The sequence below is a fragment of the Phasianus colchicus genome, chromosome 3 (assembly GCF_987193195.1).
Source record: "Phasianus colchicus chromosome 3, bPhaCol1.hap1.1, whole genome shotgun sequence".
Taxonomy (NCBI): Eukaryota; Metazoa; Chordata; class Aves; order Galliformes; family Phasianidae; genus Phasianus; species Phasianus colchicus.
Genome location: NC_143438.1, coordinates 45,721,915 through 45,742,793, shown reverse-complemented (window position 1 = coordinate 45,742,793; position 20,879 = coordinate 45,721,915). Strand labels below are relative to the sequence as shown.

At 37.1% G+C, this 20,879-nt stretch overlaps 1 protein-coding gene across 2 annotated transcripts in view; it reads left to right on the top strand.

Annotated features, from left to right (window-relative positions):
* The window catches only part of ARHGAP28 (Rho GTPase activating protein 28), a 74,112-nt gene that overhangs the window by 41,846 nt on the left and 11,387 nt on the right, over positions 1-20,879 (top strand). For both annotated transcript variants that reach the window (XM_090137393.1, XM_031588935.2), the window contains exons 4-11: positions 1,547-1,764; positions 7,339-7,426; positions 9,420-9,577; positions 13,011-13,176; positions 13,291-13,382; positions 14,658-14,735; positions 17,873-18,035; positions 19,401-19,483. In XM_090137393.1, coding sequence (XP_089993519.1) covers positions 1,547-1,764; positions 7,339-7,426; positions 9,420-9,577; positions 13,011-13,176; positions 13,291-13,382; positions 14,658-14,735; positions 17,873-18,035; positions 19,401-19,483 — 1,046 coding nt within the window. The remainder of the gene's footprint in view (positions 1-1,546; positions 1,765-7,338; positions 7,427-9,419; positions 9,578-13,010; positions 13,177-13,290; positions 13,383-14,657; positions 14,736-17,872; positions 18,036-19,400; positions 19,484-20,879) is intronic.

The window sequence follows — 20,879 nt, the reverse complement described above, 5'->3', positions numbered from 1 at the left end:
CTCCATTGTGATCCTTTCAGCATCTATGATCTGTTTCATGGCATACAAGACTGGTCAAACCTCAGCCTAACACAGAGCTGTGTTTTTAGAGGCAGTTATTTTTGTAGAGCTTTGTGAAGAGACAAGGCAGTTAGCCGTGAAGCCAGTGATAGCACATGTGTACACTCTTTCATTTGCCCCTACCAACCAAGACTGTAATTCTCTTTTTCATATATCAAACAGTCAAAGTGAAGTAAACTGGTGTCTATCAATCTACCTGCAGTCCAATTTTACCAAGAGGAGGCAATAAAGAAAGAGTGAGAAGATGAGCGTATCATTGACACCAGTGCTGCAAGAGGAACAGTGAGCGTATAGACAAGTTACTTTATAGAACTGTCTGAAAATTAGTCAATTTCCTCTTTGGTGTGTTTATTTGTAATACCTTTACTGAAGTCAAAGCTGGAATACAATTATTGTTTTGATTGCTTTGTTTCAAGCAGCATATTGCTGAAGCAGGATTGGTCACAGGCAGAATAAAAATGAAGGCTCTTAAAATCTTCTCTGTGATGAGAGATTTAAAAAGACTATAATTGTTTACTTTAGAAAGCAGATAAATGAAAAGGCAGTGACAACAAAACTTAAAACTACAAAGTGAGCCAGAAAAGGTAAATTGGAAGCGTCTTCCTGCTCCACAGTGACAGGAAATATTCATCTAAGGTAGCAGGTAGCAGTAGCAAGCTGAAACTCAAAGACAGAAAACACTGTTTCACACTGTGTATAATCTCACTGTGGAGCTGGTTCATAAATTGGCACTAGGCAAGGCAAAAGGAGGTATTAGTCAATGATCTGGGTGTCCAGAACCCCTGGGGAAGTAGATTATTAGCCAGTCTTTAACTAGTAGAAATCAGGATGACATCTAAAAGTTAGCTATTTCTGCACCTTGCACCTCTACCTGACTTCTTTGATACCTATCCCTACTTGCTTTTTAGTGAGTGGCTCTGGCTCTTAGTTATCTTGTCCAAATGGCTATTGGATTGTCTGAACATCAAGCTTTTCTCCATTGGTCACCTTTCCAAAGTGTTTGATTACCAGCTGATGGAGGGTTTTTAAAGCATCTTTAATCTTCTCATCATTTGTGTGCAAACACACTGCTGTATTGTATACATTACTTCAGTATTTTTGTTTACTTAGAATACCAATTTAATTTCTGTTTACATGGTTTCATTTGACATGGTCTGAGTGGGAACTGAGGATGTATTCTCTTGCATGAGGAGTTGGCCTTTAGCAAACTTGCTGCATCAGGCTGCCTTCTTCATATGAAGATGTTATTGTACAGGTCAAAAACACCTCCTCTGATCTTTTCCTAAACCTCTGTTGTGCAGTCAAACTGAGAGTTGGTAGAATGGTGACAAAAGCTGAATAAACTTGGAATCTTGGCCTAAGAAAGATTGGAAGTGGAGCCTTCTGGAGGTAAAGGCAGACACAGCAGTCCTCCACGCTACCTCTCTTCTTTCCTGCCCTTCTCTCCTGCTCCATCAAGACCAGGTTATGCTCTCTTCCTCCACAGAAGGGGAACTGGAGGCCGAGTGGCTGCAGGATGTAGGCTTATCTACCCTGATCTCAGGAGCTGAGGAGGAGGATGGCCAAGCCCTGCTGTCCACTCTGACCCGAACACAAGCTGCTGCCGTACAGAAGAGGTACAACACATACACTCAGACCCTGAGGAAGAAGAACAAGCATACGGTCCGGGATGTGCGAGACATCTTTGGCACCAATGACTCTTCTGTAAGTAGCTAACGAATTCAAAAGAATGGTCTTGAGCTTTTTTTTTTTTTTTTCTTTTTTTTTTTTTTTTAAGTGTTTTACAAGTAATGCATGAATCTTTTTACCATCTTTTTTGCTGATGGTACACAGCCAGCCAATACAAGTTCCTAACACTAAGTCCAGGCTTTTAGTGCTGTATTTGCTACATTTTGAGAGGAAAGGAAGAAACCAAATAAAATAGATGGCAGACAATTTTGCAGCTAACCTGCTGCACAATGTTGTATCTGTTGCCAGCCCTTCTCCTGAAACCTCCTTCCAAGACTAACATTTACTCCCTTATTTTTTGGAACTTGATGAGTTACTCTTGGCAGTTGTTCAAATTTTTTCTAACTTCTGGGGACGCTTGCTATTTTCTCAACAGTCCCAGCAGTGAAGTAAAGCTTCTCTAATGAAGCAACTGGGGTTCAAATATGCATAAGCAATTAAACACCTGCCAGCACAATTGCAACTGGTATGCTGGCAGTTACATTTCACTTACATAGCCAACAAAAATCTATTAACTATTCATTTATTTCACAGCGTCAGAAACAAGCATTGCCCCTGGTGGATTCATCCATTTTTCCCTGAGGATAGCTCTAAGAGCACCAATTCTGATCCCTTCACTGTTTGACTTAGGTAAATGCAGTCAGCCATGCATATTCAGCCCAAAGCAACATTTGATTTTGGATGACTGACTCATGATACCTTATTAGGGGACCACCAATAAGCTCACAAATTCACCTTTAAAATTAAACTTTTTATTATTACAAAAATCTAGGAAACTTCTTATATGAAATTGTTTTATGCTTTTCTATTTGTCCTACCTTTCCTCAAGAACTGGTATCCTGAATGAATTTTAAAAAAGGGGAGGGGGGGGAGGGGAGAAGGAAGAAATAAAATTGTAGCTGCATAATTATTTTAAGATAACAAAAAATATAATGTCTAGTGGATTAATTTGTTTGTCTCCACTTAAAAGTACCTGGGCTCTTTACAGCCTCACCTCTATGTGATAGACAAATCCCACAAATATTTCCATAAGCACCCAGTAGTTTCCTGTGGGCAAACTTTCTTGCATGAGAAATGCTTAGCATGTTTGCATGAACATTAAAAAGCTGATGGCATTTCTTATTAGATTAGCATACTTCTTCTGCTTCAAGTATCTATATGCATTAAAGCACTTATAATTTTTAATAATGCTATCAAAGCTTAAGTTTTCTAACAAATTTAAATCAGGCAAACAATGGTTGTAACTCAGATGGGCACAGTATTGATCTTTTTTTGACCTGTTAACTTTTCTCTGCTATTTTTCACTTGTTAAAGGAATAAGAAACTTCCCATTCATTGTCTTTTAATTCATTGTTTTACATCCTCCAAAATTCAGCTCTCTCATTTGTTTTGCATTGTGAGAACCTGAAAGAAAAAAAAAAGACTGAAAAAAGTAATTAAGACCTTTACTTCTTCCCACAAAAATATGCAGTTCTACAGGGTACTTGCCTAAGTGTTGAACAAAGATATACAAACACAGCTGCAGCAAACACCATCGCCACCCTCCAAGAGACTACAAAGCAGATTGTATTTCTAAAAGTCTGCAAGGTTCCCTTTAAATATTCCCATTAACCATTGCTCCTATCTCTTCTGCTTTTTATGGGCTTTAGAAAACCCATCCTAATTATCAGCTCTTCTGGGATGGAAGGATGTGTGAGTGCATTTGCAGAATGCAGCAGACCAGCGTTTTAGGGGGTGTTAGCTGAGGTTTCAGTATCCTGAACAGCTCTGTGTGAGGCAATAGCAGCTAAAGCGGGTCCTCACGCTCAGCTGAGTCTTTGAGCATGGCACTGCAGCTGTCAGAGAATCTTTGTGATGAATTGGTTTGGGAAAGTGATCTGGATTTTAAAAAAAGCTCCAAAAAAAAAAAAAACAAGAGCAGCAGGGGACAGTGAGGAGCAAGTCTTTTCAGCATGGCTGCTGAAGAGATACTGGTATAAAGACAATGCAGGAAGTTCTTTGCTCTCTCATCCAGTTTTGTTGTTTGGTTTTTTTTTTTTATTATTATTATTTTTTTTGATAGGAAATGAGAGCAGGTGGGGCATAAATAAATACGTTGCAAATAGCCAAACAGCTGTAATTGCTTCAGGTAACTCTATAATCTGCCCCTTTTGGAGGATAGATTTACACCTTCTTCCCAACAACCTGGGAGTTACAGGAGCTCAGAGGGATGGCACACAAGATGGATTACTCTTTTCAGTGCCTAATGATGAGAGGTGATTAGCTCACTAGGGTCACCTGAGATGAGATTTACAAGACTGTTGACGCTGTATAAATAGTTGACATCCCAGAGCAGAGAAAGATTTGCTTTGTTTTCTTTTGTGTGTTCTGAAAAATCTTTGCTTACTGGTGTGGCTTTTTTTTCCTGTTACTGTCTGGCAGCCAGCTCCTGTGTGGATCAACACTAAGTAAAGGGTATTAGGGCAGGAGCGTTACCTGAACAGTCCAAAGGGACTGAAGTGAAAGGAAATGAAGCTACATTTTCCTACTTTTTCTTCTAGTAGGAAGGTGTAGTGAATGCTGAAGGCAAAATCAATCGCTTGTGATGCTTTGTCCCTCTGAAAGAACTTTGGGGAAGCACCTTATTCCAGATAAGGTGCTCTACTTCAGGAAGGCTGGTATCAATAGGCTCCACTGGCAGCCATGCTGCAAGGATTCAAATTGGATGGTTTATTAATCACAGTGGCCTGATTTTCCTTACTGTTGATTCCCTGCTGCTTCCATCAGAAGCCGTCAGCACTGCTAGTGCCCAAAGCTTGAAGAAATCAGCAGCAGAATATAAATTCATGGAAAAACATTGATTTATTATTGGAGGAAGGAGATGAAGTATCATGCTTGTTCGTAGCTCTAACCCTATATGTTGGGGTCTACTAAAACTCCTCAAGAGTTTTCTGAAAATTTTACTTGAGCAATACATGAGAAAATAATGTCCTAATTAAGAAAGAATTGCTAACTAACCCAGAACTATCTGCATGAAAAGGCAGTTGTGATGGCACCACTTGGAAATATGAATTTAACTAAAGCACTGGCAATTTGTATCCTGATTAGAGCTATAGGGCTACCTCTTTTGCTTTTATTTTCCTTAGCTGTAGGGCTGGCAGTGGAACTGTGTTGCTTTGGTGCTCCAACAAATTATTTTTATGTCTTCTACAAGGAGGTGAACTACTAAAGAAATGACTATCTCATCTCCATCTTTTTCTTGCTCTTCTGGTTTCCACTCCCCATTGGAAATTCCTGTGTATGTTATGCTAGTAAACACTGGGCTCATTTTTAGTATCAGGAATTGAGAACTTTCTATTGAATCACTTTCAGTAAGAAATGAGGATATATGAAGTCTTGCACTGACTGGACCTCCAGCCAAATGAATAACGCTGTCCTAATTTGGGTAAGGACACAATTTGACCTTCAGCCTTTGGCATTCATTAAGACATAAGATTCCAAAGTTTTTAAATCTTTTTTGCAATACAGAACCAAAAAAAAAAAAAAAATCATTTGTAAAAAAATGAATCATTTGTTAAAAAGATTTTGTCCCTATTGACCTAAGATTCAAAACAAGATAATAAATAAAAAGCTCCTGCCCTAGTACCCAAATGCAAGTTGGTTGCATTTGGAAATTTCTACTCTTTAACTCCCAGTGCATTACGTGATGTTATGATGTGGAATACCGATAACAAAAACCCTAAAACTATGACAAAAGGAAAAAGAGATTTTTTTTCTTTATATAGTCTCCCTGTGAAGGCTGGGAAATTAGAGGAAGAATATGTTTGTTTTTTTAAATGTTTTCTTGCTATCCAGCTGCCACAAGCACTAGCAGCCTTTAGGCACTGCTGAGTGAGAGGCAGAGCTGTGCTCTCAGCTCCATTTTCCAATCCAGCTGTGCTTAGCAGAAGCTGCTGGCAGCAGCAGCTTCACTGTTGATTTCACTTGTGTATCAATGGAGCAAGACTTTTCCTCAATAAGCCAGACTCACAGTGAATTTATTCTGATTCTGATTGTAAGGCCAGACATTTTGAGTAGCAAATGTAGATGAGCCCGTTGCTTGTTTACCATTCATTCCTCCATCTGGAAGATGAATAATTATGCTTATGTTTGATTTTCTGAAATCATAAGAGGCAAGTTTTACAGACCTCTCCATTTCCATATTCCCACCTGAAATTTACATTACTTTTTTATGTCTGGAAAACATGTGTAGACATGTTATGTGATTTTATGATGACAGCATCATACAGTTCTCCATGAAAAAAAATCAGTGGTTTGTATGGTATACTGGCAAAGGAAGTCCGTGTGACTCAAATCCTGTTTGCTATCAAGTTTGCAGCCCATTAAATGGACTCTCTCAGGAGCGATTGTATTCATGTTACGTTTGACTTTGTTACCCAAGTAACTTAGGGGATAAAACTGAATAAAACAACTGTACTCTTATTTCAGGTTTGCAATTGGAAAAGCTGCCTGCCTTTTAAACATGTGACATTTTTTTAATCAGGAAAAGACAATAAATACTGCCATGAGGCACTGCAGCTTTGTGATAAACAGCCGATGTAGCAATTTAGAGAGCAATTTAAGAGCTGCTGCTCCAGTCTCTTAGGGGCTCTTAGCTGTGCGTTCAGCAATTCAGGGGCTGCCCCTTAAGATTCAGGGTTGGGATGCAGCAGGTTTCAGGCAGGGATCCCTAACTAGGAAACAAAGGAGAGCCAAAAAACATATATTTAAGGCTGGCTGGGAGCATTGTAGTGTGGTTTTCACTTGATATCATTCAGAGCATTTTTAAATTATTGCCTTTTGTTTACCAAAAAAGTGCAGGTGGGCTGCTACTCTCCATATACACACACACACATGCTTGGATTTGTCTTTATCAGGCCCACGCCTGTCAAGCACAAGGGCAAATCCAAGAAGACAGGGAGAGGTGATTCTGCCTGGATGTCACCTCGGATGTCAGAGCCCTTTCTCCACAATGCAGCACATACTTCCCCCATTTTCATATACTGCAGAATGATTTCTGCAGTAGAATGATGAAATTAATGTTTTTTTTCCCTTCAAAACAATATTTTCAGTTCTCTGATACGGTGTTAGCATATAACCTATTGGTGGAGAACAGTCCAGTGTCTGCCAGGTGGTTGGGATGTTCAGCATGTGTCAGTGTCCACAAGAATATTTGTGAGCAAAGTGACTAAAAACAGGATGGATTACAATTTGAAAAGGATCTTTCACTTAGTACAGTTACATACAGCAATTTATTTAGCTAATTTCAGTCCTTATGCAGGGCAGGACTCATTAGCTACAGTGAGCTGCAATATCGCTGACCTCAACATGATTCAAATCTGTGCAGCCTGGGGAAGATTAATTCTGAGGCTCAGTTATGAAAAATGTACTCAGTTATGAAAAATCACAACAGGTTGTTTAAACTTGGCAGAGTGTAAGCTGAGAATGATTCACTGTTTCTTAAACTGTAGCAGTTTCTGTCCACAGACATTGACTTTCACTGTAGTCTGATCATTTTTCCTTGCCTATCAGCCCACATTTGAGACAGTTCCAGTGTCACCAGTTCCTTCTAATGGTATCCAGCTTCCTGGGCAGAAGCCAGTTTGGAAATCAGTTAGCTGTGAGTATGCCAACGTGTAATCAGTGTTCACTTCCTCCTAGAAAAATGATAGACAGAGAGATCCTTTTCTGGTTCTGAGCTTAGACCCCTCCTTCATGTTAGGGTTTTGCCGCATATATTTTCTTAGAACGTTTTCGGCTTATTGTCATGTAGGAACCAAAGTTTTCCATTCAAGACTGGTGTTGTAAAGACACAGACTGCTGCCTATGACGTGTCAATACCTAAAATGTACTGATCATTGCAAGGCTGGGATTGTGAATGTAACCTTCAAACAATATGGTGCAGAATTTGCCCAAAATATGTCAACAGTATATTTTCTTGCTAAGAATCATAATAAGATGCATGTATTCTCCATATTTCTTCTCCAGTACTGCAGATATTGTAACGTTAGAAATTACCATTTTTCTGGCTCTCCCCTATTATTCTATTTTACTGATAGTGTCAGTTTGGACATCCCTTAAACTTTGCCCTAACAGTTATTGACAGCACTAGTGGACATGATAGCTCTGTTTTACTTGTTTTTTTCAATTAGCTGTCAGTGGCCTTCCAAGGCAGTGTCCATCTTTTGTTTTGGATGTGCTTTCCATCATCATTTTTCAGGGCTTAACTAAAGGATAATTAAAAGTATTAATTTATTACTAGTATAATTATATTAAATTTTATGTGTGTGTGTATATATATATATATTTATATATACAGGGCTTCTAAAATAGTTCCTTAGATATTCACCTTTTTATATAGTGCTACAGACATTTATCTTGATTGCACAGCCTGATCATTTCACTGTTCTGCTGGTACCTCTGCCCTGCAAGTAGTTATATTAAAACAGACAGGGGAAAAAACACCCAGGGCTATAGGAGAGAGAGGGTCTGTGGTCTGGAAATGCTTCTTAAAATCCCTTGTCCATTGAGTAACATCTATGACCACAGATCAGAAGCCATCTAATAATGTACTTCACTTTTTCATACCAGAGTTTCCAAAGTTTTCCACAACAAAATGTGTTAAGAAGGTGATTAAGTACCTTCATCTGTAAATCCAATTATTCAAAAATCATGGGGCATGAACAAGTTTATAAAATGTGTAATGCTTTTGAGTTCAACTTCTGATTTCCACAGCTTTTGAATGCAGTTGTGTCACATTAGTAAAATCTTCTCTGCAGTCCTGGGGGCTGAAATTTGATCTCTCTTTTAATGAAAACCATTATACTGTACCAATTGTGCAAGTCCAGGAGTTGGACGTTAATAAAAAAATGTTAAATTGCCCTGAAATGTGAGAGATGAGTCATAAAAGTTGACAACACTGGAACTCAAGCCTGTTACCATACTTTGGATTCCATGACAATAGGATATTTCTGGACTTGTCTGTACTGATTTCAGAAATTTTCCTTTGGCATCTACTAATTTCAAGAATCAATTGAAGTTTAAAGTAGAGCAGTAAGTAGAAATAGTATTTTTCAAATAGTAAGAAGATTGTGCAGTGGGTCCTGCTTTGATGCTACGCACCTGAAAGAGCAACTGTAAGAAATTTGTGCATGTATGTAAGTGACCATGTAAAATATATGCACAATGTCACTGATTGTAAATACATCAACAGTGACCTGAAAATCTGTGTAGACAGCTTTTTTTTCTGTCAGGAACTTTTGGATTTAATTGTTCATTACACAAGTGCCAGCAGAGTTTGCTGGCCTAGATAGAAAGGGATAGGGTACAAAAACTTGGTAATTCCTGATAAACAGGAAGTTACAACTTGACTATCTTTCTCACGAAAAGCAACAAGTAAAATAATCTAACATGAAAATAGGGATTTTACTTCTAAGGGGTTATTTCCTCCAGACAAAACAGGAACATACTGTGTTTTACACTGAAATTCCTCTTTGAAGCACTTCCTTTATTATTTTCTTAAGACTTCTGTCATCATGGTTCAATTTTTTAATGTCTCTGTCCTGAATGCAAGCATACGTTCAGAATTCATATGTGGTTTCCCTTATTTTCAGCTAATAGCTGTCTAGACTGTGGACTAGATAAAGGCAGTTCGTCTATAACAGAAGAGCTCTCCTATGAGGTCTCTTTCTCAGAATCCATTACAGTCCTTCCAAAAACCCGAGAGTGGACAAAGAGCCAGAGGTTCAAAAAGGAAGACTCTGTTTTGCCAGTAAGTTCGTTTTCTATGTATTTCCTCAATTGTTTTTGTTGCATTTTTGTTGTTGTTGCTGTTGTTGTTTTGTATTTTTTGCCTGCTAATTTCCTGCTTTATATCCTTGGCACCTTGGAGGGTGTTAAAACACATTAGCTGTACTTTGCTCTGTGTTCTTTATATAGAGCTCCAGCCATTCTGCCATACAGCTCGTACCCAGATGGGCACAAAGGTAAACAGGATATTCAGGCCTCATTTTCAGTTGTACCCATCACAGATGAACATGGATAACTGAATCCACAAATAATGCATCACCTGCACATCAAAAATGAAGGCCAGTTACTGGCACTAATACTAGCAATCATTTTCATTACTGATCAGCTCTCCTATTTTTTCCCCCACTGATTATCTGCTTTTATTGACACATGGATTTAAAATTGCTTCACAGATAAAGGGGGGAAAAGCAAGGCTTAGTCCTGTATCAGTACTGATTGCCTCCTATCAGTATTCAGTGCAATTCCACTATAGGAGATAACACATGAATGAAATGAAGTTTACCATGTTGTATCATCCAACAAGACCTACGTAAGCAGGCATGCCATTTTCCGGAATTATCCCTTGAATTCAATAGATAATTTCTTATTTCCATCTGTCCTTAGAGCTTCCTGGAGATTTGAATTCATGCTCGAGATACCACCTTTTTGGTGAAATGTGTGAAATAGCTGTAGATTATTTGGAAACATCTCCTGAACGTCATGTTTTCCTGAGGTTCTTAATTGTTGCTATCCACACAGGCACTGAATTCTCTGAGAATTATCAGTGTATCCATCTCAGGCACCACCAAGGAAGAAACAGAAATGCAGAAGTAAACTTCCTTGTTGAAAGGAGAGATAGGAAACCAAAGAGGCTGCAACTAGTGTGAAATCCATTTGCTTTAGTGTGTCTCTTTTTCTTGTGTTGGAAATAATTTGGCATCCATTGAAGAATAAGGTTATCTCTACATTCATGGTAATTCTCAAAAACCAAAAGTTAAGTTCCTCTTTGGTCCTTGTAATAGCAAATATAAGACTCCCACCTTCACTACACACACACACATACACACAAGAACTGTTCTCTGCAACCACTCTGATGCTAACTTTCTAGTAGACATAGCAGAGAAACTGGTGACTAACAGGTAAGAGGTGTTGCATTGAATATTTTGGACTTGTGGATGCATCATTGCTAAGTTTTAAAAGGCCAGTATTATGCTTGAGGTGAACTATTCTGCATGTAGGACAACATTATGATTACTTAGAAGAGTACACAAGAAATATGCCAGCTCATCAGAGACAGAGACTTTCTAAATGAAGTCAGTAATCATATCTGTTGGTGTTGGCATTTTTCTTGGTTGATGGTATTTGTTTTTTTTTTTCCCCATAGTTGCCCAGACTGTAAAATATCCTTGCATGAAATTGCCTCTTGCTTATTCTGTGTCACAAATCAGCATGTCTTCTGCAGCTTCCAAAAAATCAAGCTCAACATCATTTTCTGCATTGGGTTACATGTTATTTCCTGAACAAAGAACCATAATTAATGTGACATAGTCAAAGATATCGTAGAACAAAAATTCAGTAAGCAATTCATACACATCTAAGTACACTGTATAGTTTCTACACAGAGACAACATGTCAAACCATTTCAGACATGATCCTTAGTCAAAATGGTAGTTATTTAATTTTCTACTGTAATTTTCTATGATGCATAGTATGACTCCATTATTTGTATGAAATATCACTGGAAAAATATGACAGAAGACACAACAAAGAGGCAGAGTCCCAAACCTTTGATCTGTACTGCATCACATCATTATGACACTAGAAGTCAATATGAAAAATTATTGCAGCTCCCTTTTGTAATTGGTTGTGGAGAGTTTATCTTTTCCTCTTGACAGGCATATTTGCAAACAGATTTTGTTATTCCCTATGTTTTATTTTCCTTCCCCTTGGAAAACATGTACTGTGTAATTTTTTTTCCCCAAGATGATTTACTATTCTTTGACTAGTTTGGAATGCTTTGCATCAATGGAGCTAAAAAGGAGTAAAAATACTTACGCTTCTACATCTTCCACATAAATTTTGTTGCTTTATTAAGTCTCAGCATAAGAATAACAATGGAATTCTTGCATCCTGGGGAGGGAGTATTCTGACCTAAAATGCCTCAGAAATCCTGCAAATACATTATTCCATTCCCTGCACTTTTTCTCCCCCAGCTGAAAAGCCATGTGCAATGCAGTTTAGAAAGCCTAAATCTATGTGAATTATGTGTCCTTTGTCTTCTCTTACTTTTGAAATCTAATGGAATGTTTTTTTCTTGCCTTTTTCTTAATATGTTTGATTAGCTTCATCTAAAGATACATTAAGTCCAATTTTGTTCAAAAATGAGGGGACTGGAATGAAATCTCCAGGAGCAAAACCCTCTTAAAAGTTGGGTTTCTACTCAGTCCCCTAAAGAAAGAAGATGATTTGTAATGCTATTTATTTGTATTTCTGACTAATAACTTCTTGTTTGAATTACAACTAAAGTAAAAAAAAACCAAAAAACAAAAAACAAAAACCCTCATACAATACCACAGATCCTCAATGCTTTGAAATGCATGCTTTATATTGTATTTTGTTACTATTTCTAGCAATCAAGTCAAAAACTCATGAGTGCTTTTTCTTTCTGACATTTGTACAAATGCTTATGGCATGATGCAATGCTTCTGGCTCTAGTTCATGACAATTCATTTTCTAAAATATGTAGACATCTTCACGTACCCCAGTATTACTAAGTATCTTTTAGTTTAAGCCTATTCAAATGAATTATTTCTTAGCTGATGGGAATCCTATTTCTATGCCAAAACAATTTTTTTAGTACTAAAAGCTACCAGAAAAGAGGCATGATGGCATAAGAACTAAGTGGTTTTACTTCTGGGTTTTTCTTCAGATCTTTAGCCTGAACTGAACCTTTAAAAAACTCATAAATTAATAGAAACATGCAGAGCATAAATGTATTCATCCATCCCCATCACCGCTGGATATAGAACCATATCCATGATGAAATGTATCAGCACTCTCAGCAGAGTTCAAAGACAGTGTGAGAGAGGAGGAAGCAAAGCAATGTTATATTCTGCTGAAACTGGACAGAAATTTAGTTAGCACGTAGCTCGTTCTTCAAGACTGGAGTACAGGCAGGGCACTGAAGTTAAGACCTCTGCCCCTGTGATACCAGCTGAACTATAAGGGAACGTGATAAACAAGAAGATTGATTACAATTCAGATGGATGCAAGCTATTTCAACCTATCAGGCTAAAATATGGAGTTGCAGTTCAGCTCTGGTATTAACTGACTTCTGAAATATGGGCATCTCTTTCAAAACAAAAAGTTGCACGTAATTCTAGTGCAAATTAAGATGCAATTCATCTCTACTGTAGAAATTCATTGTTCGGAAAAGCCGATTTGGACTGACAGAGGTTGGAGATCTCTCTCCTGAAGACATGAAGAAGATCCGCTACCTCTCCCTGATTGAGCTAACAGCCTTCTATGATGCCCTGGGTGTGGAGCTGAAGAGGAACCGTGCGGAGAGGGTGCGGAGACGAGGTACTGTACTGTGGCATCTGCATAGTGGCCACCTGGGCACTGCTCAGCATTGATAAGAAGACACATATAAGGCTGTGTTTGCTCATTTTCTCATGTGTTGTTGTTATTTTTAAGAAAATGGTCTTTTTGGAGTCCCCCTCACAGTGCTGCTGGAGAATGATCAAAAGAAGGTTCCTGGTATAAAAGTTCCTCTCATCTTCCAAAAAGTGAGTATAATACAGTTTGCTCAGTCATTAAGTCATTTCCATCATTCACGTTGGTACCCAGAACACAGATCAGATAAGAAAAGATGCAAGCTTTACAGTTTTCAGGGTGTTTTCTATAGATTTCTGCATGTGTTTTCTACAGATTTCTGCTTTTTTGTGTGTTTTATCTATAGTGGGAACCTCCTTCCATTTTTGTAATTATATGGTACCATAAAGGAAACCTTGGAAAGCAAATATCAGGCTTACTGTTTCTCTTTCTTATTAAATGAAACAGGCATGCAAAATTGTGTGTGTGTGTGCAAAAGCAGCAGAAATGAGTTCTCTCAAGAGTTTTAATTTCATGTGAATTTAAACTGAAGATGTCATTAACTGTTATTTCTAGATTGGATGCGATTGTGGTATTTTCTCCTTTGAGGCAATGTAATTTCTATAGGTCTTTTGACAGAGCAGTAACATCCAGCAGATGTCTTGGAGGTGTATACACAGACACAAGCACACATACAGTAACAAGGACTTGAAACTCCAAAAATAGTTGCTGTTAATACTGAGAAAAGAGGAAGTGGCATGGAAAGACTGACAGAACTTGAATTTTTACATGACTTTGCAGTGCTTGGCTCCTCTGTCAACAGTATTGAAAACTGAAAGATAGTACAGCTGGTACTGAAAATCCAGAGTTATGTGAATAAATGCTAATATATTATTTTTGGTTGTTGTTTATTCTAAATCTTGTCCAACCAAAACATTATTTTTTAATAACAAGTTAGAGTGCAAAGCATATTTCTATATTCACAGAAATTTCAAAATAAAAATATCCTGCGACCACTTTCTAATTTGAGTTCTTAGGTCACAGAAAGACGTTATCTATAATCCATTCCAAGGGAGAAACTTAAGAATTTCTCAGAGATTAAGTTTTCCTTAAAACACCACTGAGTTTTACCCAGTGTAACCTAATATATAGTATATAAATGTATTAATAAAAGAGCATATGCATTTATATGTTACTTGTTCTATAGCAGTGTCAAGTGTCACATCAAGGACAGAGATGTCTATTGTGTTATCAGTTTTCAGTACTCTCTATACCTCAGATTTCAGAGTCAGGAATACAGAGATTGAATTTTGAAGGCTTATTTTCCTAAGCTTGTTTTCATTAGCAGATTATGTTGAAAGGCTTGTTGTCTTTTTTTTCGGGTTTGTTTCAAGTAGACTTATATTAAAAATAGTTAATGGCATTTTTAAATACTTCTGAGTATTTTCTTGGATTTGCCTCTTTTTCAGTTGCTGCTCAAGCTTGAGGAAACTGGTTTAGAAACTGAAGGAATTCTTCGAGTGCCTGGATCTGCCTCCAGGGTTAAGGTAGATGTCTGTGCCAGTTTCCTGTCTCATGGAACACAGCTTCAATGTCAAATAACAGAGCACACACAAATGCACACTGCACAGAAATAGTGATGTGTGTAGATCAACATTTCCAGCTCTATCAGCGAAAGGTTAAATTGGTTCCTGGGAACCAATAAATCACAGAGCATGTGGTCTATTGCTTTGCATTTGGTAATGTTCTATATAAAGCACAGTTGTGATTCTGAATTGAGCTGAACACTGAGTGATCTTTTCAGTTTATCTCTGTCATCCAAAATTGCTGTGATCTAATCTCCTTCTTAATTTATTTCAGAAATACAGAGTTGCCAACTGAGCTAACTTAAGATAAAGAACTTATTCTATGTTACTTTAACAATTTTTTGTGCCATTTTATTTCTCATTTGACTTCTGTGATCTTAAAATTTCAGCTTCCAAGTGAGAGAAATTTGGCCTGTGATCATTGTTTGGCAGCCTAGAATGCTGTATTTTCACAGGCTATTTACGGGCTATGAACACAGGCTATCTGGTGCCCAATAACTTTGGCTCTGCCATTGCAGTACAGTAACACTTGGAAATGTTTCTACTGACTACATCCTAGGAGCTGGAAGCCTGTGCCAGAGGAGAGATAGGAAATTAAGTTAGGAAATTAATTTGTTTTTTATTTTTAGGTGTTTAGAAGTAGTGTCTACCTACCTTTTTTTCCATTTTCTTTTTTTCTTTGGCTTGATGGTGTTTTCTTGCATGGTTTTGCTTTTTTTTTTTTTTTAAATATGATTCTAGGAATTTATAATGATAACTTCCCATTTTCACTTTCTCATCTTCAAGATAACTAGTCTTGCTTTCTGAACATAGCAGGAAGGCTCAAAATCTCAAAATGGTAGTAAAAACACAACTAATAAGATTAGAGATTACTAAAAGTCAGTGGGCTAGAGATCATCAAGAAGCATGTGGAAAGCACCAAAGACAGCACCATCCCAACTCCCTTTCACACTGTAGATTTATAAAAGAAGAGAGCTCCTAATTCACTCTGCATTTTTTGGATTCCTTTTTTTTTTCACAAAAAAAACCTTAAAGTATTATTTCACATAATATTAAATTTCTCTGACATCTTTGGGGAGATTGCACAGTAGAGCTCTGCCCTACTTAATTAATGACTTTCTTATTTTTCTGCATAGATTGTTTTTTGTCTTGTTCACTTTTTATTCACTCCTTTACCGAAGGAGACTCTCTGACGTATGATTTTAACTATATCTTTCTGGTATTGAATGTCCACCTAAACATTTTAAATTATTTGAGTTTTGTCTTCACTTAAGTCTGTCCAGCAACCCAACCAGCAAGAGAAAATTTTCTTCAAATTAGATCCAGATATCCAGATTTCATTCTTCAAAGCCTTCATACGTTATTATGACATTAGGATTTGAGGGCATTCCAGTTTTATTTCAGTCTTGTTTTGAGAAAGAGAAGGCATATGGAAGTGATTTAAGGTTACTCTTCTATAAAACAAAGGATAGAAGAAATAAATACAATTTTTCCTCTGTCTCTAATCTAATTTGTAATGAAAGCTCCAGTGAACAATAATCTACCGTTCTATCAGCCATAGTAAAAAAGTGGCCAAAAAGTTTTTTTAAAAGCACTTAGATATGTGTGTGTATAAATATATCTATACATAAGTACCCGTGTAGATATATATGTACACATACGTGTTTGTGTTTCAAAAATCTTGCTTTTAACTTTTACCTCTTCCTCAGAAGAAAAAATGTTTAGTAGTTCTCCTGTCCTGTGATTTTGATGAGGTAAAGAGTTCTATTCCACATTTCCCAGTAAGTTACCAAAAGAAAAGTTAATTAAGGTGTTTGTGTAGATCATGTGCAAAGGATGTGAATGGAGGAAGCTGAGATAGCTTAGATTTTAACCTGTAAAATGTGCTAGCAAAAGTGAGATTGTAACATTATGTACCAAATCCTGAATGAACCTCTATTTCTGTTTCTGCCAGCCATTTCACTTCATTGATCATATTTGGTGTGTAATTTCCTTCTATTCATGTGAGGCATGGTAACGATAATTCATTTTTCAAAGCTTTTCTGTCCAATTGGATTTTTTTTTTTTTTTTTTTTTTTGCATAGTAGTAACGTACATTTGACAAAAACGTGACCTGAAACCTGAATATCAGCAATAGAGACATTTTGTCAAAAATTGTCTCACATTAACATTAACAGACTTCCTATGGATAAGGCAGTGTTTGGCCAGTGATAATTGTGAAAGTTGTATTATTCATGGTTAGCTTTACATTAGAAAAAAATACTTCATTCTTTCTTAGCCAACAATTTTTTTATGGAGCTTTCATTTTCCAAACAGTGATCTGTATCAGAAGCCAAATTCTGCTTCTTCTAGGAACCTTATCAAATATTTCCCACTCATGCACATGTGAAACATTAATTCTCCAGAGCTTTGTTATAGAGCAAAATGGACAATAGGAGTAGCTGGGCACCCAAAAAAAATGCAATCAATTTTATCTATCTATCTGAGCTTTCTCTTATGTTTTTGAGGGTTGGTTTTTGTTTTTGTTTTTGTTTGGCATGTATCAAGTGCAGGCTTTCTGAAAGGAAGGAGATCACTACATAGTGATCAAAATTAATTGTGGCTACCCTAAGACAAAGCATCTTTCTGAAGACAAGAAAACATGAATTTCAAACCATTCACCCAAAGCCCCTTGGCTGAAGTGCCAACAGGTTGTCTAGCAGTTTCACTGGCGGTGAAGACAAACATGCAAATCCTTTGTGATTTAAAGGCCAAAACCTCTGGAGGAGTGCTTTAAATAAAAAGAAATATTGTGCTAAAAATCCCACTAAACAATGCACAAAGTTGTCTTGCTTTAAAGTAGTTCAAATATGTCACTGGTGGAAATCTAGCTATGGCAAAGAAAATTTAACCTGCATTTCAAAGTGTTTCGAGGAGTCTCACTTGTTAACCATCTCTGAACTCCACATGGCTGTACCTAAATCACAACTGGTTTAGAGCTATTTTAATTCAACTGTTGTGTAAATATGTCTGTGGTTTGTAAAAGATTTTCTGAAGTGATATAAAACTACCAGGCCAGAAGCAATATCTGAGAATCAGATGTTCCTTTTATCTTTCAGAATCTCCATCAAGAACTTGAGACAAAATTTTATGAAGACACATTTGACTGGGATCAAGTACGAAACAACGATGCAGCAGGACTGCTTAAAATGTTTATAAGAGAACTCCCAAGTCCACTATTCACAGTGGAATATCTCCCTGCTTTCATCACCTTAGTGGAAAGTAGGTAAAAAAAAAGGAGCTCATATAAACTGAAGTAGAAAGACAAAAATCCCACTGCCTCACCTAAGCATTTAATTTGTCTGCAAGGTTTCCTTTTTAAAGAGAAAAAAATCTGCAGATATTGATACCTATAGCACTATGTGAGTGACACAACTGTTTAACATGAGATTTGAAATCTGTGAGCAAACAGTGATTGAGCAATGTCTTTTATATGCAATCTAATTGACACAAAATACAGATTTTGCAAATGAAATTTTCTGCAAGGTAAGATCAAGTCACTTCCATTTGTTTAATATACTATTACCTCTATTTTACTCTTCTTGAAGTTTATGCTGAGGTCAGAATATTCATACAAGATGAGTGTGATAACAGATGGCCTCAGGCAACCTCATTTTGTTTTCTGCATACACACCCTGAAAATGCACCCTGTGACATTTACGGCACATTTTTGTTCATTTCTCTTCCAGGAAGAAAGCAGTAGTACCTTGCAATACCTATTCACTATATTGTAAATTAACTTGAGCAAGGACAGAATGAGAGTATCAATCACTGAATATATTAGGCAAATTAATATAGAAAATTCTGAACTTTTATATAAGATTGCAGCAAATTTTCTTTGTCTCCACTGAGGTAGTTTTAAAGGTCACAGAGAGGTGATGATCCCTTGCTGCAACCTTCACATACCTGAGTAGGCTTCTTATGAGTCCCAGAGTGCATGCAGTGAAGAGCATTTTCTAATGTGGAGAAGACTGAACAGGAGGTATCTGAGCAAAATAGAGTTACTGTATTCCCTCTGACAGTATCAACACAACACCTTTATTTTTCCCACAGCCTCACTCATCCACCTAGAATAGAAGTGAAGGATAGATTTAGTATGTATCCTTTCCATCCTCTTCACCCCAGCTCTAGTGGCCACTGCACTGGATGAATATATACCAACTTTTGAAAATATGATAGTATTTTGTAACAAGCATTCAATTAAAAATATAAGTATGAAAAAAATTCTTAAAATAAATATCTATTTTCGCTTGAAAGGAGGAAGAGTTTCATCCATGTACAACACATTTTGACTAGGATGTCAGAGAGAAACTGGCTAACACTGAAAAATATTGGCTATTTTTTATTTAGAAAGAGTTTTATATAGTCTTTGTCTCCCTGTCTGTCAAAGATCCAAGATGATGAAGAGAAAAAGAACACTGTGCTGATTTTACATTTTAGAAAGAAATCATTTCTAATTACTAGCTAAACATGTTAGTCTGAACTGGCCAGTGGCTGTTGTGTATCTAGAATGTCTGGCCAACTAGGCTTTTACAACAAAGTGATTGTAACTGAGATTTCAAAAATATTAATTATTCATGTTCTTAGAAATCCCCAAGATCAAGTTACAGCTTCAAGCTTTGCATCTGTTGATCATGCTTCTGCCTGAAGCCAACAGGGACACAGCTAAGGTGAGTCTGTTGTTTGCTATCACCTGCCATCTGTGGTGTCTATGACTTTTAAATGAGAGACACTTTTTTGTCATAACAGTCGGTGTTCAGATGCTGCTCTGTGAAAGCTCTCATCTGTGTTTCTTATAATTTCCTTGAAGAGCTGTTCCTATTCCCTGGCTGGAATTTCCTTTACAAGACATTAGAAACAGTTACTGAAAGTATCTAATTCCTTGTGTTAGCTCCCAGGTACCATTTATTCTGAAGCCTTTCAAAAGAAGTGTTACTTGGATAGTTAGGAGGAAGGAAGTTCAGTTTCTGAGGTTTTTGTATAACTGGAATTCTCTGGGCTGAAACCGAAAGAGAAGCTGCCCCCCAGGAACTCGTCTAGGGCACACCAAGGGCTGATAGACTTCCTGTCCATTGAACTAGACTGGAGGAGTTAGTCCAAAGAAAACTCCCTGAAGTGTATATCTACAGCATGGATATCAGGGACTCAGCCTCAGCTGTTTTGCTTCACAGTACCCACATCCATTTACCAGTCACACTTACAATCACAGAGGCTACAAGCATTTTGGGTTCTTTGCAGCTCCCAGATCTACTTGGAGGCTGTGTCCTGACGCCAAGAGATTCTGGTTGGATCTTTGTATTTGTTTCCACTTAAAAAAAAAAGTGGAAACAGAAGCCTGGGAACCACAGATGTTCCCTCAGGTCTTCTGCTCATCAAGATTCTGGAGGTCCCCAGTTCTAGAAGATCTCTCATTGGCCAGTTTGGATATAGATTTATGAAACTAGGTACCTTCTTTATCAGTAGTAATGAATGCATATAGGACATGAATAATAACTCAGTTTAAAGTGCTTGAAGGTCTTTTAAGTCCACTGTGAACAATGAGGATTATTTCTTATACCAAAGTTCATGCTGGTATGGAGAAGTATATATAAAACATGCTAAGAGATTAGCTTTAATTATTACTAGACTTTTAAGCAAAAATAGAAATGATTATAGAAATGAAGTAGTGTTTCTTCTTGCAAACTATGATAATCACAGTTATATATCATCTGCAAAACAAATGATAATTTAGAAATTTCTCCAGCATATTTTCTGTTTTGTAGTTATTTAGTTTGTAAAAATGTTTCAGTTGAAACATTGGGGTACAAAGATGATGGTTTTAATGGTGTTTCAAAAGGACTTATTGGCAGACCCCAATTCTAACCACAGATGCAATCCATCCTATTTACTCAGTCATGTAAAATTCTGAATAAATTGCCCAGAAGTGAAACATTTCCTTTTATTCTGTCATGCGTGGGTAAAAGTGACATTAAAGATCAACCACTAAGCATTTCTTTATTTCATTATCCCAGAACAAAAGTCTGAGGATTGCTGGCAGAAATACCTCAGATTACATCACGTATGGCA